At 36.4% G+C, this 16,722-nt stretch overlaps 1 protein-coding gene across 3 annotated transcripts in view; it reads left to right on the top strand.

The window, feature by feature from the left end:
- LOC137632064 (uncharacterized) overlaps nt 1-16,489 on the top strand; it is a 33,265-nt gene extending 16,776 nt beyond the window's left edge. For all 3 annotated transcript variants that reach the window (XM_068364041.1, XM_068364043.1, XM_068364042.1), the window contains exons 2-7: nt 1,575-1,972; nt 8,623-8,729; nt 9,364-10,195; nt 11,449-11,547; nt 13,637-13,828; nt 15,957-16,489. In XM_068364041.1, coding sequence (XP_068220142.1) covers nt 1,903-1,972; nt 8,623-8,729; nt 9,364-10,195; nt 11,449-11,547; nt 13,637-13,828; nt 15,957-16,366 — 1,710 coding nt within the window. In that variant the 5' untranslated portion in view covers nt 1,575-1,902 and the 3' untranslated portion in view covers nt 16,367-16,489. The remainder of the gene's footprint in view (nt 1-1,574; nt 1,973-8,622; nt 8,730-9,363; nt 10,196-11,448; nt 11,548-13,636; nt 13,829-15,956) is intronic.
- Nucleotides 16,490-16,722: the final 233 nt, after the last annotated feature.

Raw genomic sequence — 16,722 nt, 5'->3', positions numbered from 1 at the left:
TTTATTATTATTATTATTAACACTATTCTATCTAATTTCTCTTTTTCTTGTTTTGTTAAAGTTTTTATAGTTTACATAGGAAATATTTATTTCAATCTTGATACTGTTTTTAGAATATTGAATTTTTCCTTGTTTCCTTTCCTCACTGGGCTATTTTCCCTCTTGAAGGCCCTGGGCTTATAGCACCCTTTTTTTCCAACTAGGGTTGTAGCTTAGCAAATAATGATAGAGACTGGCCATATATATATATATATATATATATATATATATATATATATATATATATATATATATATACATGTGTGTGTGTGTATGATCAGCGCCCAAGCCCCTCTCCACCCAAGCTAGGACCAAGGAGGCCCAGTCAATGGCTGCTGATGACTAAGCAGATAGTTCTATAGGCTCCCCAAAAACCCGCCATCTTTAGCTCACAAGTTTGGTGACGTTGCAACGAACAAAGGAACTAACGAGTTTGACCGGGACTCAAACCCCAGTATGGCGTTCATCTGGCAGAGACATTACCACATAGTCCACCATATATATTTCTTCAAAACAAATATTTTCATCGAATTTTAAATCAAGAGATTAATCCTGTCTTCAAGTTTATGCCCTGTTCTTCTTTACTACCATTACCCTACATTAAGGGGTCGGTTGCCTGATGCGCCTTCTTCAATGCCTTCTATCAAAGCTTTCCTTTTAGTCTATGACACGCAGGACGTATGGTGGTAGTACAGTATTCTTACACCACTACCACATGGTGTCATATCTTCAGTTTATGTATTATATTAAATTCAGTAGACTTAATCTCCATAAGTTTTTTTTTTATCAAGAGCAGTGAGCAATTTATCTAAATGTAGACAAAAACCTTAAGCCAAGTTCAAACTTAACGAAAAGCTATAATGATGGAGATTATCTGATTTCAATTCTAAGTACAAAAACTGGATTCAACGGGTATAAGTATGGGAGAATTGTCATCAACTTTTATCTCTCTTTGTGGGTGAGTTGCTAAGTCATTGGAACCTCAGTTTCTTGGGCCTGGGTCAGATTCCCCGGCCGACCAGAAGCTATTATCTAGTTGATGTAGAAGAGAACTATTATGAGCTTTTCTTTGGGACAGTAAATTGACATTCTAAAAGATATTTTTATTAAGAAAGAGCCTTAAGTTGAAAGAATTATGGGTAATACTTTGAAATATTGAGTTTTTCAAAGTTAGTATGAGACAGTATATGATGAGTATCATTGAAAATTTCTGGCATAGAGTTTAATATTGAGAAGGAAAAACTTAGCCAAAGGAAAGAGTATACACACATACACACACACACACACACACACACACACACACATATATATATATATATATATATATATATATATATATATGTATATATATATATATATATATATATATATATATATATATATATATATATATATATATATATATATATATATATATATATATATACTGTATATGCATGCTATAATTGAAATTTAATGGGATTTTAGGAATTCGTGCCTTAGTATCTGGGACAAAAAAGTCAAAATAATGTTATTTCATACAATTTTTTTTTCAGGAATGTAAATGATTTATCAAACCCATGAATTTCTTCATTAAACCGAAAGCTTATTCATTTCTAGAGTGAAGTTATAACTTTTATCCCCCCCAAAAAAAGTAAAAACATTCATATCAAGAAAATAGAAATTGGCATAAGGAAAAGAGGAATAGAGGAAGAAAGGGTTGATTCGAAAAATGAGGTGGAAAAAACGCTCTAATCTGATTGCGAATAACATCAAAGTATTGCAAGTAATCCAGCTATAGAGGGAGAACTGTAAGCAGTCAAGTCTTCAGGATCGCTTCCTCCGAGAGAGGGAATCTGTCTCCGGATCCGGAGTTTTGGTGAAATGGAGGTTCTCCTGAAGAAAGCCGTTTTGGTGTTCCTGATAACTTTTTCATCTGCGACATATGACTTTGGTAAGTTAACACTTACTCCTTATTTCCAGAAATAATTTTGTATCAAATTTTCACCACCATAACCTTCATATCAAAGTGTAGTTCCAAAACTCAATGTAGTCCTGAAGAAGGGTCGCGAAGTGATCCGAAACACGTGTCGACAACAAACAATAAATGGAGGAAAGTAAATGTATTTCTGTTGTTATCCTGAAAACAATCTGCAGGATGATCTGTCCGAGGAGAAGCGGTCTTCGATTCCTGGACGCCTCTGAGACGTTGTCTGATTATATATACAGTATATATATATATATATATATATATATATATATATATGCATATGTATGTATATATATATATATATATATATATATATATATATACTTACATATATATATATATACACACACACACACACATATATATATATATATATATATATATATATATATATATTTACATATATATATACATATACACACACATATATATATACAGTATATATATACCTCAATGGCATTTTTTAATATCGAATTCTACCTTTAGGAATGTGTATATCCACTGGAAATTCATTTATGATAAACGCTTCTGGCTGGGCAAGCATTCAAACCTATGACGCTAAGCCGAAACCATGCCAGTAAGGACTCTACCAATCGAGCTATCACGTGAGATAACACTTGTAGCTCGATTGGCAGCGTCCCTGTTGGTATTGTTTCGGCTAAGAGGCATAGGTTCTAATCCTTGCCCAGCCAGAAGCATTTATCATAAATGAATTTCCAGTGGATACACATTTCCAAAGGCAGAATTTGATATTGAAAAATACCATTGTGGTTGATATTTACATTGATTTAAATCACAAGATTTAGTGATATATATATATACATACTGTATATATAGATAGATAGATAGATAGATAGCTATGTATATAAATATATATACATATATATATATACATATATATATATATATATATACGTATATATAAATATATATATATATATATATATATATATATATATATATATGAATATATATATATATATATATATATATATATATATATATACAGTATATATATAAATACATACTATGTATAATATATATATATATATATATATATATATATATATATATATATATATATATACAGTATATATGGATAGATAGATAGATAGATAGTTATATATATGTATATATATGTATATATATTTATATAGATACAAATATATATGTATATATATATTCATATATATATATATATATATATATATATACATATATCCCTCCTGTGGTCACTGGGGCATAAAAACAATTGGAATAGCACCGATGTATCCCTGGATGTTGTAAGAGGCGACTAAAAGGGATAGGACAAGGGGGCTGGGAACCCCCTCTCCTGTATTTACAATCCTGTGAGACATTATCAAAGAGGTGGAGCTAGGAGGAGAGGGACTGCTCCCCGCACTCTAGTTTTGGGGTGTTTGAATGTGCGTGGATGTAGTACGATACAGAGTAAAAGATGTGGGATTGGAAGTATGTTTAGGAATAGAAGGATGGATATTTTGGCCTTCTGTGAGACAAAGATAAAAGAGAAGGGTGAAGTGATGTTTGGTGAAATGTCTGGTAGAATGTCTGGGATTGAAAGGGGAAGAGCAAGAGAGGGTGTGGCTTTATTGCTGAGTGAATGGGTGACAGATAAAGTAGTGGAATGGAAGGAGATATCACCTAGGTTAATGTGGGTAAGGGTTTAGGTTGGGTAGGGAATGTTGGACTTTTGTCAGTGCATATGGGCCAGGTTGTGAGAAAAGTGAAGAAGAGCAGAATAAGTTCTGGAAGGAATTAACTAGGTGTGTAGAAGGACTGGGTAGAAGGAATTATGTAGTTGTCATGGATGACTTAAATGCTAGAGTGGACGCTGCAGAGGTAGAAGGTGTCATTGGGAAGTATGGCGTACCAGGTGAAAATGAGAGCAGTGAGAGCCTGGTAGATATGTGTGTTGAGCAAGAGATGGTGATAAGTTCTAGCTTTTTCAAAAAGGAAGGTAAAAACATGTATACATGGGTAAGAGTGGCAAATGAAAGAGTGGTAAAAAGGGCGTTAATGGATTATGTGTTGATAACTAAAAGAATGTTTGGAAGATTGAAAGCCGTGCACATGTTTAGGGGTATGGCTAACGGTATGTCTGATCATTTTTTGGTGGAAGGAAAATTAGTTGTAGCAAAAGAGTGGGGGAATAGAGTAGGTGGATGTAAAAGGGAGCAAGTGAGGGTTGAAGAGCTATTAAAACCGGGGGTAAAAAGTAGATATCAAGAAAGGTTGAAAATGGCATATGACGAAGTAAAAGTAAGAGAAACTGGTAATTTAGAGGAGGAGTGGAAGTTAGTAAAAGAAAAATTTGTTGGGATTGCAAGTGATGTGTGTGGCAAGAAGTTTGTTGGAGGCAGCATGAGGAAGGGCAGTGAATGGTGGAATGAAGGAGTGAAGGTAAAAGTGGAAGAGAAGAAGAGGGCTTTTGAAGAATGGCTGCAGAGTAATAGTGTAGAGAAGTATGAAAAATATAGAGAGAAAATGTGGAAGTAAAGCACAAGGTAAGTGAGGGAAAAAGGACAGCTGACCTAAGGTGGGTCAGGGATTGGGTCATTCATATAAAGAGAATAAGAAGAAGTTTTGGAAAGAAGTGAAGAGAGTAAGGAAGGCTGGCTCAAGAATTAAAGAGACAGTAAAGATGGAAATGGAAGGTTGTTAAAAGGAGAGGAGGCAAAGAAAAGGTGGGCGGAATATTTAGAAAGTTTACTGAATGTTGAGGATAATAGGGAGGCAGATATAATTGCTGTTGCAGGTGTTGAGATGCTGGTGATGGGAGATGAGAATGAGAGAGAGATTACAGGAGAGGAAGTGAGGAGAGCACTAGATGAAACGAGAGTAGGAAAAGCATCTGGTATGGATGGTGTGAGAGCTGAGATGTTGAAGGAAGGTGGGTGTGACTGTACTTGAATGGTTGGTGAGATTGTTTAATGTGTTTTGTGTTGTCAATGATACCAGTAGATTGGGTTTGTGCATGTATTGTTCCACTATATAAGGGTAAAGGAGATGTGCATGAGTATTGTAATTCAAGGGGTATTAGTTTGTTGAGTGTAGTTGGAAAAGTGTATGGTAGAGTACTGATTAATATGATTAAGGATAAAACAGAGAATGCAATCTTAGAAGTACAGGGTGGTTTTAGAAGAGGTAGGGGTTGTATGAATCAGATTTTTACAGTTAAGCAGATATGCGAGAAATATTTAGCAAAAGGTAAGGAGGTGTATGTTGCATTGATGGATCTGGAGAAAGAGTATGATAGAGTTGATAGGGAAGCAATGTGGAATGTGATGAGGTTATATGGAGTTAGTGGAAGGTTGTTGCAAGCAGTGAAAAGTTTCTACAAAGGTAGTAAAGCATGTGTTGGGATAGGAAATGAAGTGAGCGATTGGTTTCCGGTGAGAGTGGGGCTGAGACAGGGATGTGTGATGTCGCCGTGGTTGTTTAACTTGTATGTTGATGGAGTGGTGAGAGAGGTGAATGCTCGAGTGCTTGGACGAGGATTGAAACTGGTAGACGAGAATGACCATGAATGGGAGGTAAATCAGTTGTTGTCTGTGCATGATACTGTACTGGTTGCAGATGCGGAAGAGAAGCTTGGCCGATTAGTGACAGAATTTGGAAGGGTCTATGAGAGAAGGAAGTTGAGAGTTAATGTGGGTAAGAGTAAGGTTATGAGATGTACGAGAAAGCAAGGTGGTGCAAGGTTGAATGTCATGTTGAATGGAGAGTTACTTGAGGAGGTGGATCAGTTTAAGTACTTGGGGTCTGTTGTTGCAGCAAATGGTGGAGTGGAAGCAGATGTACGTCAGAGAGTGAAGGAAGGATGCAAAGTGTTGGGGGCAGTTAAGGGAGTAGTAAAAAATAGAGGTGTTGGGCATGATTGTAAAGAGAGTCCTGTATGAGAAAGTGACTGTACCAACCGTAATGTATAGATCGGAGTTGTGGGGAATGAAAGTGATGGAGAGACAGAAATTTAATGTGTTTGAGATGAAGTGTCTAAGGAGTATGGCTGGTATATCTCGAGCAGATAGGGTTAAGAACCAAGTGGTGAGGGTGAGAACGGGTGTAAGAAATGAGTTAGCAGCTAGAGTGGATATGAATGTGTTGAGGTGGTTTGGCCATGTTGAGAGAATGGAAAATGGCTGTCTGCTAAAAAAGAGTTGGTGGGAGAAGTGCAAGAGGAAGGGCAAGGTTTGGGTGGATGAATGGAGTGAAGAAAGCTCTGGGTGATAGGAAGATAGATGTGAGAGAAGCAAGAAAGCGTGCTAGAAATAGGAATGAATGGCGAGCGATTGTGACGCAGTTCTGGTAGGCCCTGCTGCTTCCTCCGGTGCCTTAAATGACCGCGGAGGTAGCAGCAGTAGGGGATTCAGCGTTATGAAGCTTCATCTGTGGTGGATAACGGGGAAGGGTGGGCTGTGGCCCCCTAGCAGAACCAGCTGAACTCAGTTGAGTCCCTTGTCAGGCTGGAAGGAACGTAGAGAGGAGACATCCCCCTTTTTTTTTATGTCGGCTACCTCCCAAAATTGGGGGAAGTGCCTTGGTATATGTTGTTGTATGTATATATATATATATATATATATATATATATATATATATATATATATATATGTATATATATATATATATATACATATATAAATATACATATATATGTATATATATATATATATATATATATATATATATATATATATATATATATATATATATATATATATATATATTTATATATATATTTATCTTGCATGTTTCATTGAGCAAAAGAAGACAGCTTATTTGTATTGTTGTAACTTTGGTCTTTTCTGCTTCCTGTTGCTACACTTCACTTGTTGTCTCGAAGTTCCTAAGAGGGTAAGAGATAGTCATTTTGAAATTACTCCTTTTTTGATTTGCCTTTATATTGCAGCGAGCTTTTGGACAGTTGTTTTTGGACAGTATTCCGTCCATAACAGAATTTCTAATGAATTTTATGGCACAGTAGATATGAAATCTGTAGTCATTGGAAATCCATTCATATTGAAATTTTAAGAATTAAACAAATGTGCAAAACAAATGTTCAATTACAGTTACTTCCGTATGCCTACACCTGAGGATACTTTAAAGGAGTTTCTTGATAAAATACGCATGAATGGATTATCATTATTAATATTATTATCATTATTATTATCATTATTATTATTATTATTATTATTATTACTTGCTAAGCTACAGCCCTAGTTGGAAAAATAGGATCCTATAAGCCAGATGGTTCCGGCAGGGAAAATAGCCCAGTGAAAAAAAGGAAATAAGGAAATTACAAGAATGGTAATTAACAATTAAAATTAATTATTTTGATAATAGAAACAACATTGAAATAAATCTTTCATATATAAACTATAAAAACCTTGAAATAAACACACAAGAGAAAGAGAAATAACATAGAATAGTGTGCCCAAGTGTACTCTCAAGCAAGATAATTCTACCCCAAGACTGTGAAAGACCATAGTGTAGAGGCTATGTACCATATAATTTTTTTCCAGATTCAAAGCTGTAGTTGATACAATATCAAACCTGCTGATAAAGACGATGAAGTAAAAACAAGGATTTGGAACAAGAATTAAAAGTTGAGAAATCTCCTGGCTTAAGGAAGCTTCTGGTAGCCATCATGTGTGTGCACCTATTCATGCAGAAGAAACCTCTGGATACAACAGTTTCATTATACGAAAAACTCGTTTTATGAAACAACATATGAAAAATTGTTTTGCTTTATATTACGAAAAAATAGTTAGGAAACGAAACAAAATTCGCACCGTTAGGTTAGGTATTTTGAATGATTCAAATGCAGTTGGCTCTATTTCATTCTATTTTATCATACAAAAAATATATATATATAACTAAAGCCACTCCGGAACGAATTAGTTTCGTATACCGAGGTATTACTGTACATTGGATACACCACATGTACTATCGGAGAAAGATTCCAAATGCATTTACAGACTGCGCCGATAATAAAAGTCTTTTGTAAATTTCCTTGGTGAAACTAAATCAATAAAAAAAACATATTACCGACCCCGTGAAAGTTTTATGTATAAAGAATTCAATCGGATATCTGAAAATGACTAAGGCTATTTTTATTAAGAATGCAAAGCCTTCTTTAAGTTCTCAAGGAGATTTTTGACATAGGCTTCTAAAAAAATTTAAACAGACTACTATGATTTTGTTCATTCTTACTGTTGATTTTTTATGACAATGTTAAAAAACGTAATTTTAATCAGAAAATGTCCGTAAATATATACTATTCTCAGCCGTATTTCAGTAAAATACAGGCGACCGTAATGTTTACCCTACTTCGTCATTATCTTTTACGGGTTGTGACCGTAATAACACGCCTTTACAGCAATACATCCATTTTTAAAATGGTAAATGCCTGGCAACATTCATTCCAGGATTTTTAATGTTTTTTACAGCAAATATTTAACAATGTAGATATGAATTAAGACAACAAACCTCCTTAACAATAAGGATAAGTTACATATTGGTCGGACCATAATCAACGAATTGTAAAAATGAAATGTCAATGACCTTCCCTCAATGTTAAAAGTTTTATTTTCCAGTTGTGAAGCCGGAATTTGGGGAAAAGGCCAATGATCTCAACATAACTGCATATGTTGGCCAAACGAGTAGACTTCCATGTACAGTTAAGCATCTTTCTGGGAAAAGGGTAAGTGATTGTCCGGAATTTATTACTATTTATTTCTCTATTTATTATTTAATTTTGATCAAGTGGAAAAGTGTGTATTTGAAAATGCGAGTTAATGTTTAATTGAAACATTATGATAATGGTGTGATATTCATACAAGCTTAAGGTGTAAGTCCTGTCAGGTGGGACAGTTTGGGATTAGCTACCTGTTTATTTTATTACTAATCTTGCTGTGTTTGAAAAAAAATTGCTGGAGCTAGATAATTCCTTATTTAAACTGGGAATGGGCACAAATGCTGTCTGAGCAAAGTTACGGTAATAATTTCAGTCTTCTGGAAGCATTTTAAACTATATAGAAGGAAAGGTGAGGGTAGGATATGTGGCCAAGAGAGCCGTTACAACTCCTGATCTCAATATACTACAACTAACACGTTTCCTGTTAAACCGTTCCAGGAATACTAAACCTACTACCAGATCTTTGCTCAGACAGCATCTATAACATTGAAAATGCTTTCAGAAGACAGATTGCTGAGAGATCTTTGCTCACCTTACATTGTTGAAAGAATATCTTGGGGTGGAGAATGACAGAAGATATCCCATTAATGGCTAATGCAAATATGGTTACACTTAGCACACTTTTTCTAATTACTCTCAGGTTTCCTGGATCCGCCAGCGAGATTTACAGGTATTGTCCACTGGACGGCACACATTTTCAACGGATTTGAGAATATCAGTCCTGCCCGGGACAAGATTCAAACTGCGTAGACCCCGGGACCTCACAAGTCAAAGGAGCCTTCAAAGTCATGTATTTGTAGGAGCAAACGATTCGACTTGGTATCATGCAATTGGTAGTCAGGGTCCGAGGCCCTCTTCATATTCGCAACTTGAATATGAAGAAGAGGACGGGTCAGGGAGTTTCGCTGCCATGACAACCTACGTAGCAGAAGACACAATATTTCTGAATATGGTAAAACTGGGTGGAAGAGTCTCTCCTAGACATATGTTTCCCAGGTATAAAATGGACGCAAAACGAGGTAAGAGAAGCTTACACCACTACAATTACAACTATACAAGACGAAAAATGGGTCCTTGGTATAAAACGAACCTCAAATCTTCAAATGACTACTATTTTTCCTCCGGCTGGATCCAAAAAAGATCTAAAAAGGCACTGCCCTCTCAGAGCCACCACGGATACACCAAGCTCCAATCTCTGACGGAGCTTCAATCTACGAGGAGTCAGAAGAGCGACCAGAGTGAGACGTATAAGAAGGAAACCAACCCTATTGCCATCTACCCACAAGGGCCAATCTCCATTGCTTCGGATTCGAAAAACTTGAAGCTGGCTCCTAATTACATTGATGGTGTCTGGGAGCCGGAAGACTACACGTTACAGATAAAGTTCACGAAACCCCAGGATGGAGGGACGTATATCTGCCAGATTAACACGGAGCCTAGAATTACACAAGCTGTTGTTCTACGTGTTGTTAGTAAGTAAATGCTTTAACTTGGAGTTATGTTTGTTATGTTAGAAAATTTAACGTTCCATAGTTAATAGAGATAATTAATGAAGTACTTGCACTGTACGTTTGTGTAATAGAGGATTGCTGATTTTAATTCAATGGAAATAGATCAAAATATAAGACTTCTGATCTATAAGTATCTATAAATAGAAGGAATAATTCCCATGACCTGAAAAATCTATTCAGATGTATACGAAAGGCAAAGAGAGAGAGAGAGAGAGAGAGAGAGAGAGAGAGAGAGAGAGAGAGAGAGAGAGAGAGAGAGAGAATTTTAATGGCAATAAATCAAAATATCAGACTTCTAATCTATAAGTGAAGGGAATAGTTTCCAGATATAAACATAAGGCTAGAGAGAGAGAGAGAGAGAGAGAGAGAGAGAGAGAGAGAGAGAGAGAGAGAGAGAGAGAGAGATTATCTCGACCTCTGTTGCCCTACAATTCTTTTGTCCCTGATCGAATGATATTTCCTCTATAGAGTCTCCTAAACAGTTTAAAAGTGAGATTGGCTCGCTACAATCCAATTGACTTGGGAGTAAAAGTTATTTTTACACTATCCATATGAAACATTTTCCCATTTTTGTTTATTTGTATTTAAAAAAAAAACGTTCTTCTAAGTCAGATGTCTATTTGGAGGATCACTAATGGTACTTCATATTCCCGAGCGAAGGTTGTATATGATAAGATTAATTTCTGCATGTATGTTAATTACAATTCTATTTATAGTTAATGTGATTTTTTTAATACGTTGCAAGCTGAATTACTTTTATAACAAGATTTTAATGTCAACATTATATTTTGAAACGTGTTTAGTTGAGTTTAAATTTTCTCTTTTTGAAACAGCTAACTTTTATTCGTAGTCATCTCTCTCTCTCTCTCTCTCTCTCTCTCTCTCTCTCTCTCTCTCTCTCTCTCTCTCTCTCTCTCATGCACTAACATGTAACCTAATTTTTCTCTCTCTCTCTCTCTCTCTCTCTCTCTCTCTCTCTCTCTCTCTCTCTCTCTCTCTCTCTCTCTCTCCCTCTCTCTCTCTCTCTCTCTCTGTATATATTTATATATATATATATGTGTGTGTGTGTGTGCGCCTATACTTAATTTGTTTTCTATGTAAATCAACTAAAACATTTCTTTGTCTTTTTATCATATTTCTGTAATACAATCACTTGCTAAAAGATTAATAAAAGCTTTTCCCTTTTTCTCTTTCTTCTCTTTCCATGCAACAAGAAATGAGAGCAGAAATTCTAGGACGACAAGAGCTGTTCGTTAAGGCTGGAAATCCCATCAAATTGTCCTGTAAAGTCAACTATGGGGCTCTGAGTCCAGGTAAATACCGAAGGATCTTTTAGGGGATGTACGACTTTCCATTTAATACTTAGAGTAGAGCTAAAATCAATACAGATTATGTGAGAGGTTAGATCTAGTCTTCCATTTGCTGCACAAGTATTTTGGAAGTTGCGATGTTCTTAATACCTCCACCAAGGAGGTTATGTTCTCACTCCTGTCCTCCTGGTAAGTTCCCTTCGCACTGGAGCCCTCCTGTAATGTTCTCTTCGCACTAGAGACCTCCTGGAATGTTCTCTTTGCACTGGAGACCTCCTGGAAAGTTCTCCTCGCACTGTAATCCTCCTGGAAAGTTCTCCTTGTACTGGAGTCTTCCTGGAAAGTTCTCCTCACGCTGTGTGTCATATTTTTCACCAATAGCTCATCATCCTCATCATCGTCATTATCCTGTCCTCCTGCTACGCCTATTGACGCAAAGAGCCTCACTATATTTCATCAGTCATCTCTATCTTGGGCTTTTAAATCAATACATCTCTATTCATCACCTCCTACATCACGCTTCATAGTCCTCAGCCATGTAGGTCTGGGTCTTCTAACTCTTCTAGTGCGTTGTAGAGCCCAGCTGAACGTTTGGTGAACTAATCCCTCTTGGGGAGTGCGAAGAGCATGCCCAAACCATCTCCATATACCCTCACCCTGATCTCATCCACATATGGCACTCGAGTAATCTCTCTTATAGTTTCATTTCTAATCCTGTCCTGCCATTTAACTCCCAATATCCTTCTGAGGGCTTTTTTCTCAAGTCTACTAAATATATTGGAGATTGTTTCATTGTCGTACCATGACTCATGTCTACAGAGTAACACCGATCTCACTAAATTGATATATAGTCTGAATTTTATATGTAAATTCAGGAAATTTTATTTCCAAATTTTACTTAACCTAGCCATTGTCTGATTTCCTTTTTTCAATGTTTCACTGAACTCTAATTCTAAAAACCCTGTATTGGATGTCATAGTTCCTAAATACTTAAATGATTCTACCTAAATTTTTTCTCCTTCCAATGATATTTCATCTTCCATTGCATACTCCATTCTCATCATCTCTGTCTTTCTTCTATTTATCTTCATCTGAACCTCGTGTGATATTTCATGCATTCTGGTAAGCAAGCATTGCAAATCCTGTGGTGTACTGCTAACAACGACAGCATCATCAGCATGCTCTAGGTCTGCTAATTTCCTATCCCCAATCCAGTCCAATCCTTTTCCACCATCTCCGACTGTTCTACGCATTACAAAATCCATGAGGAAGCTAAACAACCTTGGCGACAACACATTCCATTGGAGTACTCCGCTGTTCACTAGAAATTCGTTTGATAAGACTCCATTAACATTAAATTTGCAGTTGCTATGCTCATGAACAGACTTAAACAAATTTACATATTTAAGAGGAATTCCATAACTCAGGACTCTCCACAAAATTGGCCGGTCCACACTATCAAAGGCTTTTTCTTAGTCCACAAATCCCATCAAAAGGGGATTTCTATATACTCCGCATTGCTGTACAACATGTCTCAAAATGAAAATATGGTCAGTGTAACTTCTACCTTTTTCTAAATCCTGCTTGTTTATCTCTAAGCTTTTCATCAGTCTTTCTCTTCAGTCTCTTTAGAATAAGCATATTATATATTTTCATAACAATCCTATTGCAATAAGTCAGATCTCCTTTTTTTTTTTTTTTTTTTTTTTTTTGCTATTTCCGCCAACACTCCTAACTCCCATTCATCAGGTTTTGCCTCTTCATACCACATTCTACAAAATAATCTTGTAAGTAGTCTGGGAGACATTTCATTTTCGGCCAGTATCATCTCGGCAGTTATTCCGTCGTATCCAGGGGCTTTCCATATTAATATATATATATATATATATATATATATATATATATATATATATATATATATATATATATATATATATATTGCCAGTATATTTCAAAACAAGCCTTCTCCAAAAATTGAACATCTTTAGTAATTGTAGATGACATGACGTTCTAATTTCCATTTATTCAGATATTGAATGATAACAAAACAAAATATAACCTTCTAATGTTTCTTCTATCTCTTACCCTAAAGGCTTCATCCTGTGGTACAAGGGAGAGCGCCTTGTGGAGTACGAGAACAGTGGGGGACGAATACAGGTCCAGACGGAGACTGGAGGAGTCAGTCATTTACTTCTTAATAACGCTCAGCCACAAGATTCGTCGAATTACACCTGTTCTCCTTCTGGGGGAGAACCTGCTTCCCTCTTACTCAGTGTTATTGTTGGTTAGTATTCATGTATATGATCAGCTGCCAAGCCATCTCTCCACCCAAGTTAGGACCAAGGAGGGCCAGGCAATGTGTGCTGATGATTCAGCAGATAGACCTATAAGCTCCCCAAACCAACCATCGTTAACTCACAACGATGGTGAGGTTGCAGGCATTAAAAGAACTAACGAGTTTGAGATTGGCTCGAACCCCAGTATGGCAATCACCAGGCAAAGACGTTACCAACAGGCCACCTCAACTTAGATGCATTTATTGTGTTGAAGGAGGCATGTGCTTTGAATTCAACTAAGAACTGTTTTTTCTTCACATTAACAAGTGTTAAAGCCTCGACAATGAATAAAAAAAAAAAATATTGACAGTAGAGATTGTGCAATCAGACAGTTTGTCTGCTACGCCACCTGTTTGAACCAATGGGATTATTCCTGCTGAACAATGTAACTAGGATAACGAACTCGACTGTACGAGATCTGTGTGGTGGGCTATTTTGTAACTTCTCTGCCTGGTGATCCCCAGACTGGGGTTCGAGTCTTGCTTAACCTTGTTGGCTCTTTTGATCTCTGTAACATCCCCATCCTTGTGAGCTAAGGATGGGGCTTTGGAGGAATCTATAGATCTACCTGCTGAGTCATCAGCAACCATTACTTAGTTCTCCCTGGTCCTAGCATGGGGGGAGAGGAGGTTTGGTTGCTGATCATACGTATATATGGTCAGTTTCTAGAGCATTGTCCTGCTTCTTAGGGCAATGTCACCATCCCTTAATTCTGCCATTCTTGAGTGGCGTTTAAACCTTTAAGCCTTTGAAAGAGATACCCAGATCTTTGAACTCTATTAAGATTATGATTTTCTCCCTCATGAGCTTAACTCTCAATATGATCTTCAAGACAGAATTTCTAAATTTACATCTCTTCCTTTTTCTTATTGATAAAAGATCTCAACCATTTATTATTCATCTCATACTTTTGAAATATGTATATATATATATATATATATATATATATATATATATATATATTAGTCTTCTGATATCGTAGTGTAGTATTAGTGAAATGAGAAGGTTAATGTCTCAGTGTAGCCTCTATCATGTCAGAAAATAATACCCCTTTAAACAACAATGGACAGTTTCCCTTTTTCTTGATCTAATTTAATGTTGTTACTGTTCTTAGAATATTCTATTTTAATTTGTCATTACTTCTTTCGTAGTTTATTTCCTTATTTCCTTTCCTCCTTAGGCTATTTTTTTCCCTGTTGGAGCCCTTGGGCTTATATAAGCATCTTTGTTTTCCACTCCACCTAGGGTAATACCTCAGCTTGTAATAATAATAATATCTAGAGTGGCACTCAGTACATCACAGACCTCCGCCGCGGCAGCTTATTTCTAGACCTCTTGTTCGAACTTGACCTTGACCTTTGACCTTAACATGTATTAATTGGCATGGACTTTTTACACACTCTAATATGAACGAAGTCTCTGTGACAAGGATTTCCAAACTTATAGCTGGTTACGTGTGAATTTACCTTTTGTTTGAATGTGACCTTCGACCTTGACCTTTGTTCTTAATATTTGATCTTGACCTTTGACTTTGACCTTGACATTTGACCTTAACATAAATTAATTGGCATGGACATTTTACACACTCTAATATGAACCAAGTTTGAAGTCTCTCTGACAAGGACTTCCAAACTTATGGCTGGTTACGTGAATTGGACATTTTACTTGATTGTGAACTTTGACCTTGACCTTTTATCTTGACATTTAACCTTGACCTTTGGTCTTTGACTTTGACATTTGATCTTTGACCTTGACATTTGATCTTTGACCTCGACATTTCATCTTTGATCTTTGACCTTGACCCTGACCTTTGACTCTGACCTTTGACCCGGAACTTTAACTTTGACCTTTTAAAGGTTAATAATCTCCAGCTTTTTACGTAGCAGTCAATCCCTGCCAGTTTCGTTACTCTACGATTAAAATTGTGGTCAGGAAGCTGTTCAAAAGCAAGCACATATACACAAACAGGGGATAAAACATAACCTCTTTCCAACTTCGTTGGCGGAGGTAACATTAATCTCTTCCTGGGATCCCAGAAGACATTGCTCACCCTTTCTATTGTTTTGTTTTTTGCAGACGAGCGACCGGCAGCGATGCAGCAGAGCAACAATTATCCTTCCCTCAAATCCCCGATGTCAACAGTTCTTCTGTGCCTGACGATACTCGTGGACCAGCTCACGTCTTATCCCACAGAACGCCTCCAACCAATATCACGCTACATTTTCCCGAGCGTCTATCTGGGATTCTGTTATTCTTTTCTGTCTTGTGCAATGAAAACCGCTTTATTTGTGTGTTTGTTCTTACTCATTGTATTTGCGAGTGTTGATGAGGGTAATGGCCTCTGTTTTGATGGAAATCTTGTTTGCAGCTCTAATCGTAAGTCTTATTTTCATACTTTTTGGACACGAGATCGTGAACTTTCTTCTTCGATTTCAACTTTTAGTAAAAATAATCCCTGTCTCTCCCAAAATGTTTGCTGGCAATGATAATTATAACATTTCTTGCCCGTCTGTATAAGTTCATCTTTCTTAACCGTGATACCTTTGCCTCAGAGGTCTTTGAGATAGTAGTGTGTGTGTACACGAATTGTGTGTATAAGGAAACCCCCAAGAGAGGTACTGTGTGTCCTTGATATTTTTGTAGAATAAACTTGTCTACGAGATTCAAGTTTTTCTTTTCTTCAGCCTTCAGTTACTTATTTATGACCGTTTTATACCCAGTAATTATGATTATGTTTAATGCCTGGATATCACCTCAGAAAATTACATGTAAGTAAATTTTCTGTAATGATAATCTTTACATTTAAAAAAAAAAAAAATAGTCATCGGACGATATTCTATGC

The sequence above is a fragment of the Palaemon carinicauda genome, chromosome 40 (assembly GCF_036898095.1).
Source record: "Palaemon carinicauda isolate YSFRI2023 chromosome 40, ASM3689809v2, whole genome shotgun sequence".
Taxonomy (NCBI): domain Eukaryota; kingdom Metazoa; phylum Arthropoda; class Malacostraca; order Decapoda; family Palaemonidae; genus Palaemon; species Palaemon carinicauda.
The sequence above is the reverse complement of the archived record's forward strand: the minus strand, read 5'-3'. Positions and strand labels throughout refer to the sequence as shown.